Source organism: Takifugu rubripes, chromosome 14, assembly GCF_901000725.2.
Source record: "Takifugu rubripes chromosome 14, fTakRub1.2, whole genome shotgun sequence".
Taxonomy (NCBI): Eukaryota; Metazoa; Chordata; class Actinopteri; order Tetraodontiformes; family Tetraodontidae; genus Takifugu; species Takifugu rubripes.
Window position 1 is genome coordinate 2,299,319 of NC_042298.1, and position 25,146 is coordinate 2,324,464.

Consider the following 25,146-nt stretch of genomic DNA (forward strand, 5'->3'; position numbering starts at 1 on the left):
TTTTTTTTGCCTCGTCTCCCCCCGTTTGTTCGGCCGAGTCTGGGACTCCTCAATCGGACGGACTACTTTTTAGGCATCGCTCGTGTTTGTTGCCCTGTCGGAGCGGGTTTTACGGTGGTTCTGGACCGGCTGTGGATCCGGTATCTGTTGCTGAGGAAATCACCGCGTCTTCATGAGGAAGCTCGGCGTGGGGTTTACTGAAACCTCGCTCTAGCTAACGCACACCTGGACAGTCTCATTCCGAGATTCGTAGCGCCCTTTACGCCTTTTTTTGCTCTATTTTCCCCGCACTAACGAAATGAAGTCGCTGTTGGTTCTCGGTGTCGTTAACGCGCTGGTCGTGTTGGTTCTGTCGGGAACTGCGGAGCAAAAGTCGAAGAACTGCAACGAAGTTCGGGCTGCCTACAGCTCCAAGGGCTTCAACGTGAACGACGTCCCCAATAAAGGAGTCAATGGTGAGTTTTGGACAACAGGAACCTTCGGTAACTTTAATGCTGTAATGTTGTTTTGCTGCCCCCCCCTTCGCTCCCAAAGTGGGGGTCGGGGCCTCCCGTAGTTCCTGGGGAGGAATCCTGGGGGTCTCGTGGCTAACGAGCACTTTTTTAAAGCTAGCATCGTTAGCTAAAAGTTGTATCTGTTACCATGATTTTTGCTGTCTCATTATTGCCCATAAAACCCAACAGATCATCACTTAAAGTTTTTAACCATCTGCTTTCTGTTAAGCACAACTTGTTCTCTTGACTTAACTTGGTGAACTTGGTAAAAGTCCCGGCGTCATTAACATGGCAAATGTTAATCCCAGGCTAATTAACAATAACCAAACTTTATCTTTCCCGGGATCATTTATCATTAATTCTTGTCAAGGCGTCCATCAGGTTCACCGTTTCAGGGTTATACTTCTGAACTATTTCAGACAAAACGTGTGTCTGGAACGGCTCCAGCGGGTAAATATAGTTCCCATTTAGGAAATAGTTGGAGGTAATTCATAACAATAAAGAGCTGTAATCAACATGCTCCCCACTGAAGGGAGACAGGCCTGTGTTTATTTCCAGACTTCCGTGTCCAGACTCCCCCGACTGTGATGTGCAGGCCGCCGCGCTCCTTCACTAAACACTCCCGAGGATTGTGGATGAGACTTTCAGACGTTGTTCCTCTTTGGCTTAGTGCGATCTTGTGGTTTAAACATTTTCTTTGTGGGCGCATGTTGTAATCCTCCAACCCCCCCTTTAACCCAGCCAAGAGGCAACTAATCTAATAGTGAAAACTGTTTTATGTGGCTGTTAATCAGCAGCCATGGCTGGGAAGGCAGATCAATTTAACCAGTAATGAGTTAAGTTTAACGGAGGGGGGGTTTGGGGGTGGGGGTGGATGAAATGTGCTCTGTACACATGAACACCCCCCTCCCCTGGTTCTCTTCAAAGTTGATTCAGTTGGTATTTTTCCCAGTGGTTTTGAATTTTTGCACTGTCCTGTAGCCTGACCTCTTATTGGGTGTTGCGTCTCTATATATGGGATTATTGTCTCTCGCATTACTCCCCACATAAACATTATGTCTATTGTCGTCTTGCATTTAAAATCTGAAGAAAGCGCATTTTCATTTGTATCAGACCCCAGAGGCTCATTAGAATTTGAGTTGGCCGCGACTGTCCAAGGAAGCAAGCGCACCCCCCCCTTCTTTTACACAATCCTGCAACTTCTTTTGTTTTCTGCCTGTATGTCTTTGTGATGCTAAATGTCATTGAGAGGAGCCCAACATGTCTGCATCGGGCTGGATTGGATTGTGTTGGATCCCCTGGCTTTGAAAGAAAGATCTGAACGAGGGAAGTTTTATTGTGCAGGTTTGTGTGTTACACACACGTGCCTTTTCTTTACAATAGATTCTCTGTGCATGTCTAGGCTTTGGGCATCGCCGACCTCATTGAGGAGCTCTTTGTTATTGAAAGAGACCGAGATAATTGATCCAGAGAGAGAAACAAGGTTTACTGTCATTCGATTGTGTTGGGGGGGGGGGTCTTCGGGGAGTAAAAGGTGCTAAGAATGTTACTGTAACTAGTCAAACTCAGCAAATCAAAGTCAGAAAGGCTGGATACATAAATTATTAGTAGTGACACGCCGCTCCTCGGGAGATTGATAGTTCCCTGGTATCTTGATGACATTCCTGCCATTTTTTTTTTTAACTTTGACCATAATTGTGCAGACAGAGATACTTTTAAAAATGAGATTTTCAAATGTTCCTCCTCCCCGGACCCATTTATCCTAAATTGCACAAACTCTAATGTCTTATTAGGCGCATAAGAATGTAAAAATTGCCATTCGTCGCTGTGTCTCTGGTTATAAACTGGAGCTGAGATCAGAAACGCGCTGTTTTTCTTCCCTTCAGTATGGGAAACATCCCATGCTCTTAATTGTTTGGCCACATTATGACTGAAACTTAAAACACATGACCTCATCGTGCTGGCCGGCCTCATGGTAGAAGCTCCGCATTCTGCAGGCTCACATGAGGGCTCCTCGCCTCGTTGCTGGTGGCCACATGCCTTGTGTCATTATGGTTTGGGAAATAACAGGCTGTGTTATTAGTGTGACATTCAGCAGATAAGATAACAGCATAGAAATGGGGTGCACACAGGCTGCAGAAGCTTTTATAGCTCAGAGGGCAATTCCAGAGCAGCTCTGGCCTGCAGCACTCCTGCCGCTAATTCAAACACATCTAATCATTAACCAGTAAACTCTCCGACGTGGGCCTCTTGTCTGCCTGTGTTGACCCTATCAAAGCGGTTTTATATTTAAGATTAAGCAAGTGTTATTTAAAAGCAGTCCACTCTTGCGCCTAGTGAAGGGAGTTCATTTCAGAGCATGCTGGTTTTACAACATGAGCAGCGTCTCTAAAGGGTGCAGCGGTGCGTAGAAAAGTCTTCTGTTCCAGTTCTGTGTAGCTGTGCCTGTAGTTTATATCCTCCTTCCTCCTGCTCTTCTTCCTTGTGACGGCCTGGTGACCTTTCCTGCCTCCCAGCCGGAGAGAGGTCACCTCAGCACTCTTAACTATGGGCTGTAATGTAAGATGGGGATAGATGTTTGCCCCCAACGGCCGTCAGTGTTGCGCAGTTTGGTGAAAGCGGGTCAAAGGTTGCAGTGAACGTGGATGGTTTTGCTACTTCTTGTGGGTGATTTCATTGTTTCTCCCATTATAAACACTGCATAAATACTCTGAAAACATCTTTCTGGCTAATGCACTACTGCTCTTGAAGCCTCTTCTCTATATGCTCCTTAAATCCAGCAGATTAAGGTCAGTCATAGAGTTGAAAACTGCCCCTGTTGCTCTCATGTGGACCAAATACCCATACGTCTTACATGGGCCTTCAGCAGAGTTAGTTCCACACATGGATACGGTTTCAACCTGTGGTAAGTTCACACGTGCATGTGTGAATACTGCTGGTAATAAAGAGTGCAGCTCAGTGTCTGCGTATGCTGACCTCTTTACAAGTAGACCGTCTTATTGTTGATGTCTCCCTGAGAGGATGTGCTAGCATGAGAGCTCTAGAAGGGATTTGAACATCGAAATGGCGACTGTACAGAGGTTCATCAACATTAGCTGCTTCTTTTCCAGGGGTCTCAAGGGACTACCGTTTACCAAATATGTGTCCAGATGGAAGAAATCAGTGTCTGCTAGTTTTAAATGGCCTGTAAGCAGAGCTTTTTATTTTACATTCCTAAAACATGTGCAGAGCAATTCTGAAGAATATTTGCTACAGTCCCTATTTGGTACGGACACGCTGCAAGACAGAACCTGTGGTCTGGGCTTCTCCTCGCTGGGTCGTCAGCAAGCTGCTGTGGTGGAATCTGGACTGGACTCTGTGGATGACAGAGCTGGCATTGCATGGACGTGTTTAATAGCTGAGGTTTATGACAGCCAGCTTTATTGGTCTAAGTCCTTCACAATAAAAACATCGACTCCACCAATGCTGCTGCCTCAAGTTTTAAACACAGTTTTCAACTAAATTACACTGTTCATATATCTATCTGTCAATTATATATCCATATATGTAAGAATCTGTGCGTATAATCTTAGGTTTGAATTGTTGGTTCACTAACAACCAAATTACAGCTCTTTCTCCTTCATTAACACGAGTAGCTAAATGACTGAGACTGTACGAGACATTAGGTTAATTGTCGGTTAATTGCTGTGTTCTTGGCAGTGTCATCAATGGGAAACGTGTGTAGATAAATGCAGTAAGACATATTTGTTGTGCAGCAGGTACAGAAGGTCATGTGGTGTCTCTGTTGACCTAAGACTGTTGAGCTTTTGGTGAACTGTCCCTCAGATGGGTCCAGCACATGCGCATTATGTGTCGCATCTTGTTGAGCTTGCTCTCTTTCCATTGGAGGTTGACGTCTCTTGCTCAGCAAACACACATATTTAGTGGAGTGTTCTGTTGTTGCCAAGACCTGGTCACGTGGATTAGAAAAAGCATTTTACACTTAGTTTGAAAAGACTTTAAAACATGTAGAATTTATTCTTACAATAGTTTGTTTGTTCTACTCGTAGCATTAGTGTGTGTGTGTCTGTGCGTGTTTTAAGTGTCACTAATTCTATCTCTGTGTGTCCTTCGCTTTGCCTCCCCCAAATGGTCAAGTGGGTGACATATCAGTAGGGGGTGGATGCTGTGTGTGGGAAGAATTGCGCACCCCCTTTAGGCCAGCCTGTCTCCCCCTCCTTAACACATTCCACAGGAGACCACCAAGACCTGCACACAGAGAGCCTGAGCTGGGAACACACAAAGAGAGCCTGGCTGAAGCACACAGAGCACTGGGGGGATTTTGACTGACAGGGGAGAGTTTTGTGCCACAGTCAGACTGAATCTGCAGAAGAAAAGCCATGCTGGGAAGCAGCCAGAGAGCAACTGTGTGGCTGTGTGTTGTCAGTCACAAGCTCAGGGCGTCTGGACGTAGCTGGAAGCATGCATGGGCTGTGACTCATCTGTGTTCAGCCATACAGGCGTGTATGTATATACAGCGTGCCCCTCTTAGTAATCCCTGGGAGCACTAATCCTACAGACGCCGACACAACTTTTCTTTTAGTTATGAGTGGGATGAATTAAACCATCAGACCCAACTCTTTGTTAGTCATTTACAGGTTCTTATCCGAGGCAAATTGTGGAAATCTGCTTTGAGTTTTTTTCGTTACACACCTAATTTGCACTGTGTTCTGGATTTCCCCCTGATTACTTGACTGACATCAGTTCAAATTATGCTCTCTGCTCTTTGATGATGTTCATGCCAGAACTAAACCGCATCTCTTGTCTCACTTATCACACAGCTGGCTTTACTGCAATTATCTCTGCACTTCCTAAACACCTACAACATGTTATTCCTTTTACTCACACCACCCTTCTTTATCCTGTCCTCATCCTTATAAAGTTTGCTGTTATTTGTTGCTCTAAAGACACTTCTCCTTTGATGTGAACACTTCACTGCTAGCGTCATTTACACGACCCTGAAACACCCCAATTGTTGCCTTAAACCGACTATAGCTGGACAACCGAAGTGCATGTGAACGGGAGGGGCCTTTCTCATCCAACCGAGATATGCAGATAATGCAATTAGAATCAACTTTCTCCAGCACGTATACGCCTTGATCGCAGTTAAACTAGGCCGCATGTGTGCGTGCTCCACAAGCCCCTTGCTGGCAAATAACTAAGGAAAATATCTCTTGAAATCAACATGACCACGAGGGACGGTGCGCATGTTATATGCACAAAAAGCACCGCGTACATTATGTACGAGCCAAACAAAGCTGTACGATTGTCCATCTGCCCACTGTTGGGGGGTATTAATTCCCTGAAAGGATGCATATCGCCACCTAGTGTTAAAGAGGAGAAGACGTTTATTTTTCTTCGTGGCATGCAAACTGCGAGAAGAACGGAATATCTGAGGCTTTGCATGTAAACATACTGACTGAAGCAGCTGTGATGAGTGTTGCAATAGTCTGCTAGCCGTGGCCCCAGACTGCAGGGCGCTACTGCGACCCCCTGCCTGTCACCCTTCGGGCTAACAGAAGTCACGGCACATATTGTTCAGGTTGTGCCACCCCAGCTGCAAGAAGAACTTTGTGGACCTTCGTTTTTATTTGCTCCGAATAACGACAAGTCTCTGCGCCATTGCTTGATCCAAGATGGTGAGTCGATCTACCGCAATTAAAAATGGGCGCGGCGAGAAACACGACAGCAGAGGGGTATGTTTGACCTATTAACGAGCCACAGGCTGCACGTTGTAAACAGCCAATAAGGATTTTCACCCCCAGTTCACGTGAAGTGGTGGATGATTAGATGTTGAGTAACTCCTCAGATGGTATTCGTTTAGGCTTTGGAAACGTTTAATACTTTACTTTAAAATAAGGCGTTTCCTGTTTTTAAAACTTGAAATTTTATTACGTGTTCAATCCTTGTTTACAACAAACAAAAGCAGCATACGAAGAGCACGAAAATAGACGAGGACTATAAATGACCAGGCCGGTCGGCACAGGCCATATTTTATAGTTAATGCTATTGGGAGTGAGCAATCGCGCCGATTATGAGTTACAGAATCAGAAGTGCACTTTTCCCAGTATGTTCTATACTGGTCAGTCTATAATCTTAGGGAGAGGTCAGTTGGATGTATTTTGTATTTGGTTAATGGCGATCCAGTCATCCCTTGATGGATGGTTTTTGGAAAACACCTCCATCTCATGGCTTACTTGGTCCCAGCTAGGAGCACTTTATAAAGATAATTGTCCTGGTCCACAGGACCAATTGGGGTTTTACCCAGAAACAGTATAACAAAAGAAAAGTCAACTTTTAGACCAAAATTGTCCAAATTTTTTGAGTTGGTTCTTGCCAATATGGCTGAATGAGGGCGCCGTCCCAGAATTTATGAAAGCCGTCTGCCATTACCTGACCACATTGTCTCCAGCATTTATCCTGTCCTTGGAGAGCCTGCTGTCTTTTCAATTGAGGAGCTTTTTCTTATTATATTCCAGCAGAATTCTCGCCTGGCGCTGGAGTTGGTGGTCTTAGCTTGACCCACCCAAATCTCCAACCATTTTAGGGTGTCTTCAGGCCAGACCCCCCCATTTCTGTTTAACCTGGAAAGCTGAGTAGTTCTTGGAGTCTTTCATAGCTCTGTGATATTTGCTGCCTTTACCCTTATATGCCTCAGCGAATATACTGATCCAATTGGAATCCCCGCCTGATTTCCTTGTTGAAGTAGTCTCTGACCTGGAAGTGCCTGAACATATCCTATAATATGTTGTTATACCAGTGTGTGTGTCTACTACCTAAGTTGCTATATCGTTATATGCCACCCACTTCAATATTTTGCATGTTTCTCACGTTTCTGTCTGTTGGTAATGTGTTGTTTGGCTCTGTGTTGACAGCATCTATGGTAGTTTATAGGAGTTTAATGAGGCAATGATTAGATGTAACATTTGTGGTGACGTGATTTAGTATGAAGTGGCAACGGTTTTGATGTCTGTATTACATTATAATGACGCTGACTTGGATTCACAGCTTGCTAGATGCTCACGTGTTTTGTATATCCGTGATGGTGGAGACCCAGGGACTTTTCCTGGCTTTTGGGCTGAGGGCTCATTGCTGGGTGTAGACCAGATGAACTCTAATCCCTGTTAATTACTCCCAAGACCCACTGATGAGACGGGCTCATATCCTTACTGTAGCTTTCCTTTCATGATAATAGCTTAATGGGTTCCCCGATGTGTACCTAATCTCTCTTCACTGCTTTGTTTTTATTCTAAAATAAATCATTTTGCATTACATCAAGTGCTCTTTTATTTTTTTGCTTATTAGCATTTCAAAGACTGTGTTCTCGGCTAAGCAATAGGCAGATTGTTGGACTCTTCACACGGCCCCATGAGTTTAGCTGTCTCGTGTTATGAACAAATAAATACATCCTTTCAAATGTAATGTGGCATAGTGCGGGTCAAAGACTACAAATCATGTGGGCAGGGTGTTTTTAAGGTGTGGTTTACTGGCAGCACGAACATACACATCATTGTAGAGCATGAACATTTATTGTCTGGAATATATCTTATCATCATGGGCCTTACTGAGCCACCCAGACTGCCGTCCTTTAAACTATTGTACTCTTTAGACGTTTAGTCTTTCCAGCCCCCTCTGACCGTCACTGGTGAGTGGCTGTCTTCCCACTGCCCCAGTCGGTGTTCAGTATCTTAAGAGCCGACAGGTATATCAGAATCTTTGTTGGCTTTTTGTAGCTTGGAGCGTCCAGAAACCTGATCTTGTACCTGACCTCATTTCGCCTTCGGGCCTTCGCTGGGCCCCGTCCTGCCTCAACATCTGGTGGTGTTCAGCTGCTTTTGGATGTCTGTTATAAACATTGTCAAAGCGCCCTCTGTCCTTAGGAGGGGTTTACTGGCAGCAGTGAAAGGTATTCGGTCTAAAAGGCTTTAATGTGTTTCAACAAAATGGAATTTTTTGGATTTTTTAAGTAGACTGAAAGCGAGGCTTTGTGGAATATTATGTAAAACACGCAAACAGATGCGTATTAGCTAGCCAAAGTGTAGGCCTTTAAAGTTTTTGTAAAAATACTTTGTTAATACACACAAGTGTAACAATTTTTAGTGTTCTGAAAATGTTCTAGTACAATAAATGTGTTAAATAAAACAAAAACACTGTTAATATTCTAGCAATGTAGTTCCCGAGCGTGTGGAGGTCTGGGGTGGTGTGTGACGACAATCCTAATGTAGTCCTGTTTCCCGTCTTAATGGGGGCTCAGCGCGCAAGTGTTTCGCACACAAATCCCATGATGAAGTGCTTGACTTGATCCAAAGGAGTGTTTTTCACCTCTGTTTAAGTCTTTTTATTTGCGTGCCATGAGTCAGTGGAAAGGCAGCGGAGGTGCAGAGGGACAGCGAGGAAGGTCTTTTGTGTACACACACACACACACACGTTCTCACACACGTTCTCACACATGTCCACACACCTTGTGATAATCACACTTTGCTGTAACATGTCCTTTCCGTCTGTCTGCACAACCTCTGCCTGTCTATGCAGCTCTCAAACACAACACAGTCCTGTTTCAGTTGCAATTCCACGCTCGCTCACACGAACATGCACACATGGCCCAGACTGAAGTGCCAAGGTGGAATTTATAGTTAAAGCACCAGATCAAATGTTGCACTGCTCATAACTTTAAAGAAACATGTGGAAAGGGTAAAAGATCATGACAGTTCATGTGAATTATTCCCTCTACCACTACATGATAGAAAATACTGTTCATTCCCAGCTGAGTGGCAGCAGAAGGGAAAGATTTTTAGAAAATGTGTTTACTTGTATTTAGCTCTGCATGAATATTTAACAAGCTGCTATAGTGTCATGTTCAGTCTCTTAGCAAATGTCAGCACTCAAAAAGTGTGAAGACTAGAAAGGAAGTGGTATTCTTGTAAAATGCATACTTGCCATTTTGCCTGAAAAGATTATCCGGTATCTTATAAATAGGCCCTCCGTGAGGATAGAATTATAGAATTATTTTTCTTCTTTAATTGAACAAAACCAGAATAAACCCAGATTTCTTGTCAGCACTGTAGCTAAATTTACCGAGAATCAGTGTTTTAGATCCACGTATCCCTTCTTCCCTTAGTGGTGAAGACTTCATGAGCTTACTGATCGTTATACTATCAGTCGGTTCCTCACCGATAGTTATAAATATTAGAGGAAAAGCCAATCAGGCCATCCCAACACATACTGAAAGGTGGCAGTTCTATCCTGGACCAGGTGCTTGTACCCCGGTCCTACAAGGTGGCAGTGATTAAGCTATTGCTTAAAAAACCATCACTGGATCCTGATGTCTTAGCAAATTATAGGCCAATATCCAACCTTCCTTTTATCTCTAAAGTTCTTGAGAAGGTGGTGGTGACTCAGTTACTGGAGCACCTGCAGAGAAACAGCCTGTTTGAGATGTTTCAGTCAGGCTTTAGAGCTCACCACAGCACAGCTTCTTCTCATAGCTTCAGATCATGGACTGGTCTCTATGCTGGTTCTGCTGGACCTCAGTGCTGCTTTTGATACAGTTGATCACAGCATCCTGTTACATAGACTGGAACATGTGATTGGGATTAAAGGGACAGCACTAGACTGGTTTAGATCATATTTATTTGATAGATACCAGTTTGCCCATGTCCATGGTGTTCCCTCCTCATACAGTAGGGTTAGCCATGGAGTTCCTCAAGGTTCTGTACTTGGACCAATCCTCTTAACCTTGTACATGCTTCCCTTAGGGAACATTATTCGGCAGCATGGGATACATTTTCATTGTTATGCTAATGACACTCAGCTTTATTTATCCATGAAACCAGAGGAGACAGAGAAGTTAGTGAAGCTCCAGACCTGTCTTAAAGACATAAAGTCCTGGATGTCTTCAAATTTCCTCCTCCTTAACCCAGGAAAAACTGAGGTCATGGTGTTTGGTCCTGAACCTCTCAGGGATAGATTAGATCACATGATCACTCTAGATGGTATCTCATTAACATCTAGTCTCTCTGTGAGGAATCTTGGAGTAACTTTTGATCAAAATCTCTCCTTCAACTCACACATTTTCACCTGAGAAACATTGCAAAGATTAGGAATTTATTGAGCCAGCATGATGCTAAAAAAGGAGCGCTCTCCTCTCCCCTCCTTTATGAGCCTGGTCCTGCTCAAGGTTTCTTCCTGTTAAAGGGGAGTTTTTCCTTGCCACTGTTGCTTGTTTGTTTTTCAAGCTTTTGTTATCTCACGATTAACGGAATCAAAGCTAATCAAAGTGTTTCACCTCTTGTCTGCATTCCTAATGCCCTTGTATGTGCGTAGATCAATTCTGCTGCAATGTTTTTGTCAGCTTATAGCAGGCAAAGAAATCTTTCTGAGACAGTGAAGGTGCTTGTTAAAGGAAAACCCCCAGCTTTAAGGCTAAAGTGTTGCAGCTTCTCACCCTGTTAACAAGGGACACCAAGGTGTGGATGTTACACAGGCATTTGCACAGTCAAAAACAAGGATGTTGAGTCCTCCAGACTTTGAATGCCAGTGGTTTCATTATCCTTTGCAGCAGCTGAATTTCTCAGAACCATCCCATTGTTTGGAATTTGGTTTCTGACTTGAATGCATTTGGGAAGGGCAGGAGTGAGCCGAAACCCTGACAAAGCAATGACCTGGGAAGTGGTGAAGGCAGGGAGCTTTTGTGTGGGGGGACAAAGCCGGAGAGTATACAGAGGGAACCAGACGGAATGAGAGACTAGTGCAGTATTTTTGGATAAATGTTCATGGATGACAGCATTTAGGAATGTGCAAATGGAGGGTGTTCATTTGCCAAAAACTCAGAATCCATTCCTGATTACTCAACTCATCAGACTGCGCAGACTTTCTAATTTATTTGTGTAATTGCTTTGGAAAGAGTAGCCTATATTCAGGATTTGAAGTGACAGACAACACAGACATTAGCTTTAACTCGAGAATAAGTACAATCCACAGCCATCTTTGGAGACAGTCTTTTCAGGACAGAAGCCACAGATTGAAATTATAATACTAAACCAGCAATAGCGCTTCCTTGTGTCCATGAAAGTGACTTGGACTGGTTTGTGCCAATAAAACCTGGCAGGGATTGTAATAAGTCGCTGCTGTGGCTCAGGTTTAGTGACTCGGCAGCAGAGATGCCATTCTTTCTCCCCACAGTCATCAGTCTCATAGATCATTGCAGACTGAAATGCATTGTTCAAGCACCGATGGAGAAGGACAAAAGCACACAGCTCCAAAATATGGCCAATAACGTCAGAGGAGCTCCAAATGCAGCATGTCTGAATGATGAGTCTAGAGGAGCCTCTGCAGACATATATTTATCTTTATTGCAGATGTTCAGGTTGCAGTCTCAGCCAGTGCCTCTTAAAGAATTTACTGCTTAATGTTGGATGTTTAGGGGCCTCGCCCATTCTGGTAACATCCTTTACAGGCAAGACGCAAGAGCGGTGTCATTTCTTCAGTCTGAGGCTTCAGTGAGAGCTTAAAAATGATTTACCTCCTTGCTGTTGACTGGGTTTGTGCAGAGGTCCACATGCCTGTAAGCAGATGTGCACGGACAACGGAGGTTTCAGGAATGTTATGGCCATCATTAGCGCTTTAAATGTCAAGGTTCATTTCCGGGTTTTGCTCCTAAGATGATCAAGATTTTCGTGTATTTTGACAGTCAGAACTTTGATTGCTGCTGTTTTGTTGTCTGTCTTTGCTCCTCGTTTTTAACTAAACTGTTGTTGAGCTCATATGAGCCATGTTGCCAGAAAAGAAGTATCAGAATCTCTTGAATCACATGTCTAGAATCCTTCCTGCCTCTCTGCACTATTGTGATCTCTGCAATCAGGGAATTGCAGAATTGGCCAGTTAATTAACCGAATCTGATTTTAGCGCAGAATATTGCGAAATTTGACATAATTTGACTGGAGTGCTGTTTTCGTGTGTAAGAGGAGGGACGCAAGTGTGTGGTGGTTGTCTCCGTGGACATTCCCCCCCTCCAACCATTGTCGGCGTGGCAAAGCGGTTGCACATGGCTCCCTCTTCCTTGTTGGCGAAAAAACTCAGACTTTAAAACATTTGATTTTTTTATTGCCCGCAAGCAATAATGTTTTTGTTGGCACTCGAAGTCTTGTCGTGCAAAATTTCATTATGAAGGGATTGAAAAGTGTGTGTGTCAACTCAATAAATTTAAGGTCATTTCTGTGTTATTTGTGCACGTTTTAGTCATTTTCATTTAAAACACAATCTTTTGGTTATAAAATACAATAAACGGTACAAAAAACAGCTAAAAAGAAAACAGAAAAAGCAAAATTTGGGAGAAATGAAAAGCTTTCTCTGAAGGCCAGCAGGTTCAGAGTTCATTCCTGGGTGATCAGCTTTTTATTCCTTCACCAAAACATTTTATATTTGAGCTACTAATTCCAGAAGAATTTGGCCCTTGTGAAAACTGTTTATATAGCGTTGGAATGTTCTCATGAGGATGAGTGTGCTGCTAAGACCTGGAGGCCTGAATTATCAGGCCATTTTTGTCTTCTAAAGACACATTTTACAGCTTTTCAATGTGTTTCCAAAGCCTCTAATGGAAAGTCTCTCAGCTTGCAGACTAGTTTCTGTTTTCTCTATTAAAAATTGAACATCTTTTTGTGTGAAATTTTTATTTCAGTTAACAGGGGAAAAAACAGGGTTTTTTGACCATATTCTGTTGCTGAAAGGAATCGAAAATATCAGATATTCACATTTTGACTGTGAAATATGCAGTTGTTCATCTAATCACTCCATCACTTGTGGTTTCTCTGGGTCAAAAGTGTCTTCAGTTTCTACAGAAAGTTGCTCTTCAGTATTTTTCCATATCAGCCCTGTTATGCGGATGATCACTCAGATGATCTGCATGCCGCTGAGATTGAATTAGGTCTTCTGACTGTGAGTGCTGTACAGTCAAAGCATTGATCTCAAATGCATGGAGGCCTGGTTCACTTGCAGATCACCAGACTCAAATTAGCGACAGACGTTGGGGAAAGGTTTGTGGTGGCAGTAACCCGTGACCTCCTGTCTGTCTCCTTTCTGCAGTCCTAGTGAGCTGCTTTAAAAAGCAGACCTCCACATTTTGCTTTTGCTTGTGCTGGAGTGGCCAAAATATACATTCATTTGAAGCGTGCCAACAAAATGTGGCGCTCCTTTTTATTGAATTAATTTACACATTGAAATGTGATTTCTATCTGCTGCCATCTAAATTTGTAGCTCGAGGAGGATAACGTCTGCCTCAGACTATTGTTCTTTGTAGCCTTGAGAGGATTTTGTCATTAGCAGCACTTTATGACTTCATATTGACGTACAAGCATGTCGGAGTACGGGAGCTGTTAACCTTTGACCTTGGTTTGGCCTGGAGGATGGTGGTAGAGGCAGAGGTAGGATCTTGGGTCTGTCAGGTTCTGTTCCTGGGCAAATGATGGCAGGAAAGATAGGGCAGTGAGCTGTCTAATCTGGTTTTTGTTTATGGGGTGTTTCCACATCCCCCACCATGCTTCCTCCAATAGCTGTTGTAGAAGCGGGACGTCAATGGGAAGTGACTTATTTTATGAGCCATTTAAGGAGGATGGTAGTCTCCTCACAATAGAAGAGTGCAGGAAGAGTGAAGAGCTGGTGAATACCATAAAATACAGCCACATGTTGTTTACAAGATCTGCCTCTTCTCTTTTGGTCACCATGACGTGGAATCTCCAGTCTGGCTACAAGTACCTGGAAGGCTGGAGGAAAGATGGGAGCACCTAAAAACATCAGACACTTCCCCCAAAACGCGGAACACGACGCACATCACACAGTGACCAGCACCATATCAAACAGCTGAAACTCTTTCTCGCAGTCGTTTGAGAAGATGTTCTCACAAGATCTGAGATGTTGGTAGAGTTGGACCGTTGAGCTAACAGTGTGTCATTTGTACATACATTCCAGCGAGTATGGACCGACTCATATTTGTGTGTTTTGGTAACTAGGGCCATTTTCCACCCCTTTGATTGGACGCCTGTGCCGTCTGCAAGTAAGGGGCCCTCTTGGAGGAAAAAGTAATTGACTGTGTCCAATAAGTTCTGTGAGTGTGTCCCTGTGCCTCCTATCATGCTGGTACAAAGAGCCATGTGTTGAGCAGTGATGTGATGTGTGAATATATTTATCTAGTGCTCGCCAACTTTTCCTGCGTATGTGTAGATGCCTCTTTTTTTGGTGGGGGTGTTGAGGGGAGAGTATGAACTTTGAGATTGGACTTTTGTGAGAAAAGAAGTTGACGGAGACTTTTTGGACCAGGTTCCCATCCGCAGGGGCCCGGTTTTCCCAGGGGTATTACCCCCATTTGGTGCCCGATGTCAATGATTGTGTTGCCGTGAGACACTTTTGACTTGAATTCGTCTCACATTTTAGTTACTATTTCTGCTTTCTTTTGTCCCCGTGCAATGAAAGGATCACAGTGTTCTCCCAAATTCCAGCAGCTGCATTTTACAGAAAAACAGTGGTGACGCTTCAACCACACATTTATTCTTTCCTGACCTTTTTACAACTGCGTGTAAAATGCTGGCTGTTGGATCATAAGGTTTTGATTATGATTGATCAGTTTACTGAAAAAGTTGTGTGAAGGCTACAAGACAATTAAACCCCTTCAGTAAAGACATTTCAGAAGACTTCACTAAGCTGATCATTTATTTATGTATATTAAAAACAGCTTTTTGCTCTTGTCCACAAGTGTCCCCATGCTGTTTTTAAAAGGGAGATAATTGCCCATTGAAAACTGTGTCACGTGACGGCTAGATGCCTGAGGTCACATGGAGATCATATATATATCTATTTTTGGAAAGGTGCTATGAGTTACAGTAGACAGAAGCTTTATTTTTAATCCTTTCCCAATGCATAGCCAAAATGAGCAGAAAATGCCCTTCGGTGGTTTTCAAATCACACAACACACCATTAGCCATCAATCAGGACACAGAAGTGCCGGGAACAGATGAAAAACTCCAGTGTGTTCCGTTTAATCCCCTTTACTGTGGTTAAACTGGTAATGAGATGCATTTGATTTGAGGCGTTGCTCTAAATTTCAAGTGTCTGATTCCCTAAAACATAAATTGTGCTACAGGCTGATTTTGACTGAAGTTATTTTTCATATTTGTCCTGAGTTTCTCAGCACTAACCAGCATCTCTGTCTCCTTTCCTGCAGGAGCGCCGTTGAAAGTGTGTCCACAGGGTTTCTCCTGCTGCACAGTGGAGATGGAGGAGAAGCTGAGCCAGCAGAGCCACACAGAGATCAAAGCTCCTGTCTCCGTGCTTAGCACCAACCTACAGTCCACCTTCAGACAGAGATACGACCACTTTGACAGTAAGCGCACGCACTCGGCACCAGCACTGCATTACACCGCGCTGATTCCAAGTGGCTCTGGTAGCACATGCATGTGTTACATGATTTGTGATGGACTTTCCCACCTGCCGTTTCCCAGAGCGGAGACACTCTGTCTGTGTCTGTTGGCCTGTCCACCTGTCTCTCACTGTCTCAGCTCCAGGCCTTGTCATTCCCCTGCGCACAGCTTGGTCGTCCACCAGCCGTTTCCCCTCCCCTCTAGAGACATGTACGCTTGTGAACAGACCACACACGTCTTCAGATTTAGTCTTCGCTCTACTTCCTGTTCCTCTGTGTGTGAGCAACTCATAAATATTGAGATCGGATTTCCCTGGGAGCACATGGGAACACACAGCCGTGCTGAGTCACCAAAAAAGTGGGACAGCTCTGAATACCCCCAGCCACCCAACTGTGTCACCACTGCCTCTTTTGCGGGGAGACGCTTGACAAGATAAGACGGACAGCAGACCACGAGTGTTAACTCCAACACGCTGTTTGTGTGTGTGTGTGTGGTGGAGGAAGCAGGAACTTTTGATCAAGTGTGTTTTTTAATGTTTGTGTTCAAATATGTGCCTGCAAGTAAGATAATTCCAGGTCTCGCGCGTGTGCGTGTGAAAGTGAGTGATGGCGATTCAGCAGTGGGTATGGTGTGTATTGTAACCAGATGTGAACTAGAATGTGACGTGCTGGAATGCACTGGCTGCTCAGTGTGTCCCACCCTTCTTTTTCTTCATTCTGCCCTTTGTCCCCACCTCATGCTTCATTCTACCCAACTCCCTCTTGTTGCCCCTCAGACCTTCTGTTCAGGCCTCCTGTGTGTCTCTGGCTGTTAGCGTTTATTTTATTTTCTCATTAGTGGCACACTGTTTTCAGTCGTGTCAACCTGCTCGCTCTTTTTGCATTTAAATATTTGGTCTATAAAAGCTGTTGGTGCGCTCTTGTTTTCTGTCTTAACATGGCAATAGAATACACATTTTAATTTACATAATAATAATAATTAATCAGATGGAAAGTCTGTTAAAAAACTGCCAAGTCAGACTTGTCTCCACCTAAACTCAGCACAAAAACTGCAAAATCCGGCAGCTCACACATTTGTAAGACCTAATGTTTGATTTAGGTTCCTCCCTTTTTGGTTCCACTACTTTTACTGCAGGCAAGTTGCTGAACTGTTAGATGTGGGATCTCTTTACAAAGGCCCGCTGTCCTCTCCTCCACCTGGGCCATTAGTCCGTCTCTCCCACTGGATCTGCCCACAGGCTCAGGTTGCTTTCCTATTAATTGCTGGTGAAACATATACCCCCAGAAGCAGGAATGTCTTGTCGCCGGTGCAGGAGGAATCTACCGTTATAATTACGCTTTCTTTGGATGATGATGGCCAAAGGAAATGACATCAGCCTACTGCTAAAGAGAAACTCTGGAGCAGATGAAAACAGATGGAGCATACAAGTGGACGTGGACAAACTCAGAAGTGTATGCATTTGTGTGAGTGTGTGTGAGTGTGTGCTGTGAGAGGACAGGACCAAAACGTCTTTCCTCTGTCTCCCCACTGTGTTTGTCCTGGCCACAGCCTGTCTTCTTTTTCTGACCCCATCCAGTAGAGCAAACCCATGTCTGGGGTTTAAGCACTTGGATTAAGGCCCAGGTCTGCAGACACACACACACACACACACACACACACACACACACACACACACACACACACACACACACACACACAAAGAAACCACACCCACCCTAAGCACTGAAGTCCAAACAGCAGGAGGGGCAGAATCCCAACCCATAAGAAAGGGAGAAGTGGAGAGACTAATTGGCACAAATAGGGTGCAATTACTGCCTGGACTGGGACTGAGAGGAGCAGACTTCATTGGGATGCGAACTGGGGGGGAGCTCGTGGGAGGTGGAAGTAGGAAGGAGTCATGTGAGCAGATCAGTCAGCTCCTCTGCTCCTGTGATGGATTGGACCTAAGATCATGTCATAATTTAGGAGCTGCACTAGAGATCATTTCTGGATGGAAGATGTAGGCAGAAAGAAAGGAAGATGAAGCTAGAAAACAAACACATGTTCCTCTTTTTGCATATCATTGCAGCTCCAGTTGTGTCTTATGTAACCTTCCCCTAAATTTTCTTCAGCTACTGGCTGAGTGACAGGCGTTTTTTTTATGGCAGACCGATGCCTGCATGCAATAAACTTGTCTTTAATGACATTGCAAGATGCCTGAGTGATGCTGTTCATACTTCAGACGTCAGACGGGGCCCGAGAGCCGCCTCCACCCTGCTGCTGCTGCCACCACTTTTACACACACCCAGTAGAGGCTGTTCTCTTTTCAAACAGTGGGTTTGTCTAAACTCATTACGGGGCTTATCTTTCTCACATTTAAACTGTGGAATGGAAATAAAAAGCATATGGCTGGACTACTTCCTGCCTGGGGGTCTTCATCCTTGTGAGTGCTGTGATATTTCTGGAATACGGCTGCATCTTTTGTTTTAATCTCTGTCAATGAAGCCTGAAACTCCATGCCCTCTCCCTTGGCTTTAGTGTGTGTGTGTGTGTGTTGGAGAGTAAGGGGGGTGGAGCAGTGGTGGTGAGGAGGTAAATGCAGGGGCTGCAATGTTTCCGGTATCCTTGGTGACACAGTGGGGCTTTAGTTTTTTTTAAAAAGATCCCTAAACTTAACCCTGCCCAGGCTGCCCTCTCCCCTCCCTGCCTCATTTTTTTCTTTCTAGTGTGTCAGTGTAAAGTGGAAGTGACTGTGTGTGTGTACGCTGTTGGCAGGGAGTGTTTAGTGACTCCCTCTGTGAGAACATGGGAACTTTACAATTCAAAGAGGAGCAAAGGGCAGTAAGAGAAGCTGCACCGGGGCAAACATTTCTGGGAGCACCAGGCAGTATGGGGGAGCTGGAAAGTGGATTAGGAGTGAGACGGGTGAAAGGGGTTGAGTGTATTCTTGCATGCAAGACTGAAGGTGAAGCATTTTTCAGAGACTGAGGAATTCTCATTTTGTTCAGATTAAGAAAGTTGGGGGCAGTGACCCCGGGGGGAGAGCGGCAACAGGGTGATGGACATTCCTCAGGATGAAGTAGGTCATTGTTCCCGGTCTCCTCTCTGAAGGAACTGATGAAGTGAAAGCAGCGGTGGGAGGGAGATGCAGGGCAGGAGGGAGAGGGGGGGGCACAGGTCCATATATGGGAGGGGGGCATTTGCATTATTCAGTAATCCTATTGAAAATGCTTCTGAAGGACAGTCCAAGAGAATCTGGGAGAAAGAAAAGCGAATGGAATGTGACAACAGAAAAATGCCATTGATGCTGATCAGTTGAGAGCAGTTTGATGTGGAGCGACATCTCCACTGAATGGCAAAGCTACACCGCTGAAGATGCTCCAGCTCCACCTTTCACCCCCCTCCGCTTCCCTTCTCAGCTCCTCTAACTGTCGAGCATTCCTTTCCCTTTCAACTAAGACTTTCTGCTGGATCCATCTCGATCCCCAAAATGGCACCCAAGCACAAGTGGGAGACGGAACATCACATCAGCCTGACAACGACGTTGCAGTCAACACATTTCATTTGTCAACAGCCTGGCTTTGTTTGTTCATACCACATTCTTTCTATTATTGTACCTCAGCTTACAATCTGGTCTTTTGTGATGTTTAATGATTGAAAACTAGCTGTAAATATATTCTGTTTTAGTAACTGGAGGTAAAAATGAAGTGCCTGTCCCTTATGAGCAAGCATCCCTCCTCTAATTCTCAATCCTTCTTCCTTTGCAGAGTTTTTCCGGGAGCTTCTGAAAAATGCCGAGGTCTCGCTGCACGACATGTTCGTGCGAACATATGGAATGATGTACATTCAGAACGCCGAGCTTTTCAAGAATTTCTTCAAGGCCTTGACTCGATACTACACGTCCGGCAGCTCCGCTGTCAATCTGGAATCCATGCTGTCAGACTTCTGGGCCGACCTCCTGGAGAGGATGTTCCGACTGGTCAACGTGCAGTATGAGTTTAGCGACGCCTACATGGAATGCGTCAGCCGTCACACGGATCAGCTGCAGCCGTTCGGCGACGTGCCGCGCAAGCTTCGCATCCAGCTGACGCGCGCTTTCGTGGCCACCCGCGCCTTCGTACGCGGCTTAGCAATCATGCCGGAAGTAGTGGACAAGGTCTCAAAGGTACGTTTGAAATCTCATCAAAATCGTGTGTAAACGTTCCAGTAATGAGGTCATCACCCTTAAATAGATGTAAACCTCTTGTGCTTTAAATATTATAGCCGCACGGCTTTGCTTAATCTTCAGCCAGCATATTAAAAAAAGTCTGACATTTACCGCTTGTGAAGGGAAAAAACGGGAAAATATGACTGCCCAGGTTTTATATATTTATGTTTAATGTTGCTTATGTAAACCGAGCTGCAGTTGGATTAGACCGCCCGGTCAAGTTGTGTGCGTTTAGTGTCAGTGATGCTCGTAGACTAATGTTTTACTGCGCAGTAATAAGTGTGCGATTGCTCCTGCAGGTCAGCACCTCTCCCAGCTGTGTGAGAGCAGCCATGAAGATGTTGTACTGTCCCTACTGCTCAGGCCAAGTGGCCCTGAAACCCTGCCAGAATTACTGTCTGAACGTGATGCGCGGGTGTTTGGCCAACCAGGCCGACCTGGACACCGAATGGAACAACTTCCTTGGTAAGTGGTCACCATGGAAGCAAGACATCTTTTTATTTAAGCGCTGTAAACAGAGCTGTGTCAGAAAGACCTTAAATTGAATGTGATCTAATCTGGTGAGAGAGACAGACGGACAGAAGGAGAATCTAATACAAATTGTACTCTTGTGGCTCAGAAGATTAAGTTTAGGACCTCTGTGGCTTTGCTGATTCCACAGTTTTCAGCCTCCTGACGGTGAAGCAGCTTTTCTGTGACAGGCTGAGGCTTTGATTTGATTTCTTAGGTTACCGTGTGGATGACTTTGTATATGCTCCCACCTACTGGCCACATGTAGGTACCGTTTGGCTTTGCCCTCTGCTGTCTCTAATTTGATCTCTATCCCCTCCCTCCCCCGGTGCTTTTCAGATGCCATGGTTAGTCTTGCCGAGAGGCTCGAGGGACCCTTTAATTTTGAGTCTATCGTGGAGCCGATCGATGTAAAGCTTTCCGATGCCATCATGAACATGCAGGAAAACAGCATACAAGTGTCGCAGAAGGTCAGTATCATTTTAAAAACAGAAGCAGACGTCAGGTTCTGTTCCACTAACTTTACCATTTTGCCAGGTTTTCCATGGATGTGGGCAACCTAAACCAAGCATGACCTTCCGAGCCACGCGTTCCCTCAAAGAAACAAGTTTTACGGGCCGGTTTCGCCCTTACAGCCCTGACGCCAGGCCCACCACTGCTGCTGGAACAAGTTTAGATCGACTGGTAAGAAAAGCCAGAGGCAAAACAAACACCGGTTCCTTTCCTTCAAGCCGACATGCTTGAGTTTGTGTGTTTTTTCTTCCCGGTTCCGTATCTGTAGATGAGCGAAGTGAAGAAAAAGCTGAAACACGCCAAAAAGTTTTGGTCCACCTTACCAGAGACGGTGTGTGCAGGTGAGAGGATCGCACCAGGGGATGAGTGCTGGAACGGAACAGCAAAGAGCAGGTACGCCGCATAACGCACCAAGAGACACACTTAAATGCAGCATCTTTGTTGCCATCGCGTTAAAGAAATAAATCCCATTGTTCACAGATACCAGTCGGTGGTCATCGGTAATGGACTAGCCAATCAGGTGTCCAACCCCGACGTAGACGTGGACATTACAAAACCAGACATCGTGATTCGCAGTCAGATTGCAGCTTTAAAGGAAATGACCACCTGGCTCAAAGCTGCACACAGCGGCATCGACATCTCCGTTGGTGAGGGTCTTTATAATAGCCTCTAAGGCTGTGATGTCATCCTTCCAGTCATGTGACCCTGTGCGTTTCCCTCTTAGACGACGACGACGACGACGACGGCAGCGGGGGAGAGGAGAGCGGCAGCGGGTGTGACTCTCCGTCCTGCGAAACGGATCGAGACATCTATTTCTCCACCCCAGCAAACCCGTCCAATCCACGGGTCAATCCGGTGGTGGTGGGTGATAAATCAGCCGTGGGCCCCCACAGAAGCACGGTGGCGGCGGTGCTCTGCTGCCTCGGCCTGGCCCTGCTGGCCCCACACTTTAGATAAAACTGGCTGAGTTTTGAGAGGAATAGATTGAGCAAAGGGGATAACTGTCAGAGACGCTAAGACTGCCTTTGGGACCTCGGACTGTCCACCTCTGGGGGAGACTCTTCTTACAATTACAATAACTTTTCATTTAATTATTTGTATGGTTTATAAGGACATCAATGTACAGCCGTGTGACCTTTTTCTCCCCACAGTCGTTTTCCTCCCGTTTCCCCCTTTTATCAATCCACCACGTTTCGACATTGTATAATTGTCTCTGTGTGGCGATATAAAAGTCATAGTTCGTTCGTGCCTTCACCAATGATGTCATCTGATAAATGAGCAGAACATGAGGGGAGAGCGCCTGTTGTAGGACTTAACTTCACATTTCTGAGGACATTTCCTTTAATCCACCACTCGGCAAATCACGTTCCGAATGCGAAATGTGTAGCGATCTTTCTGTCCATCGTGACTTCACACTGTGAATGTTTGTGTCGGTGCATTTCACCATTTACTTGTCAGGCAGTCTTGAAGCTAGCAGAGTTCAGGCGAGGAAAGCTTCGAGCTTTGCTTCACTTTTCTTTGGAGAGGCGTGAAAAACAATTGCAGCTGACCTCTACGAAATGCAGTGACTTAAGTCAAATCACAAGTATTTACCTTTATGTTTGACTCAAATGGAATCATTGTTCAGAGGAGCTTTGTCAGGGGAAACTCTGCAAGCCCCCTCATTTCATGTCCACTATGAGCATTATCATAGCCTAATTTTTTAATTTAAGTAATTTTCCTCATAGTTTCCTCAGCCTAAGAGTTCTATAGTACAGTCATACCTCATGCATGCTGTAATTTTCAGTGCATTTTTATTATGTTGAGTTGAAAGTGATAAAGTTCTGTAATGTCCTGGTGAAAGTAACTGATAAGGAAGAGGAAGGACTCTCCTGGGATTACCCCTAAAGAAGGCAAAGCTGACAAGTCCCAAACAGCCTTTTTGGTTCTGTGAGCTCAGTTCAGTGCAGAGAATCTGACTCTTAACAGTCTTATTGGTCTGAAAAGGAAAAATGGCAACCTGTACTTTGGAGTGTTTCACATTTAACTAGAGAGAAGAACAAAACAAATATGGTGCTTTGATCAAACAAAATCAAGGAAAGATTATTTTAATACAGGGTTTTCTATCAAAGAGGCTGTTTATATTTTAGTATGAAGATAATATGGTACTACAGTGGATTTCACTGGTAGTTGTAGGTGGTGGAGGAGGATAATGTGCACAGATAGTCGGGCACTTTGTGATTAGCGGGTGCAGTTTTTGGGGGCTCCTCCCCAATTGCCCATCACAGAGTATCCCGAAGATCCATTATGCTCACCCTCAGCCGTGTGAGCTACGCACTCATGTGCAACCTGAATGACTGCAGTTTACAGCCCCTCTTCTGTTTCTTTGACTTCTGGTACAACATGAACAAGTTCTTGAGGTTTAAAAAAAAAAAAAAAAGTGGATGTGTCGCTGTTACCTGCTCAGTTTCCCCCCGAAGAGAGTCGAGTGTAAAATGTCCTCAAATTTGACAATTAGGTCTGATCATTTCATCCCTTAAACTTTCCTTGTAACTTTTTGTACAGTAATTTATGCATAAATTCTAATTGCATCACCATCATTCTAAACCTGACAATGACTCTCCGAACAAAAACAGCATTCAGACTGTTTTTGTGTGTCCAATGGAACTAAAAGCATGGGCGCGTCGTCAAAGGTGCATCGTGCTTAGATCGAAATGTGCACGTTTTCGTGTGTGGCGTTCAAATGAATGCAGATAGCAGACACCACCTTTCGTGCCTCCTGGCTTTTTGACAGGTTGATTGTAACATGAAATTTCTCCCGAAGCAAAGTGACGTCCCCGCATTGAATGAGAATCTCTTCACTTCCCTGATTTTGAAAGCTTTGATGAAGCATCAAAAGCGCCCACATCAAATGCCGAAGCCTTAATTTACTCTTCTGCTGGTAGTGTTCCAACGTTTCTGAAAGGGTACGTGCATTCAGCTCACGGGGAAGATCTGTGTGTAGTGTGAAGAAGCCCAAACCTGGTGATAAATGTCTGTGCTCGCGGCCCTTGGCGACATTTTGTTGCTGGCAGGAAGTTCCAGCAGAACGTCGGCCGCTGCGTCCACAGTACAACTTCACTTCCAAATGTCAGTAAAGTTGTACCTGTGTTGAGAACTTTTATCAGCTTTGGGCCCCTCAAGAGGAGAAGGGACTCACTTTGTGAGGGGAGACTGAGTGAATGACTGAAGAGAATATAAAGAGTGTAAATAAAGAGCAGCCGTTTTTAGATGTCTCTAAAAGAGGCCTTAACAGTACACCAGATTTTTACCTGTCAGAGTATCTCTTAAATGTTATGGCAAAAACGAGATAGATGTTAAAGTGCAAGCAAAAAGTGTATATTAAACATTTTTGTTGTCTTGTTGAAATAAAGACTGACAAATATTTAAATGTGTGTGGGACTTGCCTCATTTGGACTCCATTCGCTTGACTTGAGCGTGTTCGTATTTAAGCACGTTTTCTTAATTAAACAGTAGCCGAACACATGTACTTCAGTGACATTCTAACGAGTTGTTGCGGGAGGATTTATAGTGATTATTTCACATTTCTTATTCAGTCATGCAGAGGGCCTTGGCCTGTTCGGCCTTTAAATGCCAAATGTTGATTAACGGCACATTTGAAGAACATATTGCCTCTCACACACATTTTATAGTTTTATTCATGGGAAATGTAATTTGCTAAGGCTTTGCGAAATGCCAAAGCCATTCCAGTAAGTCAGCTTTATTGGTATAGCACTATATTATTGACTGGTTATATAAAAAATATAAAAAAAAACTGGAGCTAAAAGGTCAAGAGAAAAATAAAGTGTAATCCTATTTCATGCTAAAAATGGGCATGGTGTTTAAATTACTTTGACTAACAAACGTATATTTCGTTCCAAATTAAATAAACTCTTAAATGTGCATAGCGAGTCAACATGCAGAATGATTTGTTACCAGGTCACAACAACTAGTGGAAGTAAATATTTAACAGTTTAAA

At 44.4% G+C, this 25,146-nt stretch overlaps 1 protein-coding gene across 1 annotated transcript in view; it reads left to right on the forward strand.

Annotated features, from left to right (window-relative positions):
* Window positions 1-24,558, forward strand: part of gpc4 (glypican 4) — a 25,305-nt gene extending 747 nt beyond the window's left edge. The window contains exons 1-9 of the mRNA XM_029847141.1: window positions 1-455; window positions 15,745-15,903; window positions 19,687-20,084; window positions 20,426-20,591; window positions 20,976-21,106; window positions 21,174-21,320; window positions 21,418-21,542; window positions 21,630-21,796; window positions 21,874-24,558. The exon at window positions 1-455 is cut by the window's left edge and continues 747 nt beyond it. Coding sequence (XP_029703001.1) covers window positions 299-455; window positions 15,745-15,903; window positions 19,687-20,084; window positions 20,426-20,591; window positions 20,976-21,106; window positions 21,174-21,320; window positions 21,418-21,542; window positions 21,630-21,796; window positions 21,874-22,106 — 1,683 coding nt within the window. The 5' untranslated portion in view covers window positions 1-298 and the 3' untranslated portion in view covers window positions 22,107-24,558. The remainder of the gene's footprint in view (window positions 456-15,744; window positions 15,904-19,686; window positions 20,085-20,425; window positions 20,592-20,975; window positions 21,107-21,173; window positions 21,321-21,417; window positions 21,543-21,629; window positions 21,797-21,873) is intronic.
* The last annotated feature ends 588 nt before the right edge of the window (window positions 24,559-25,146 follow it).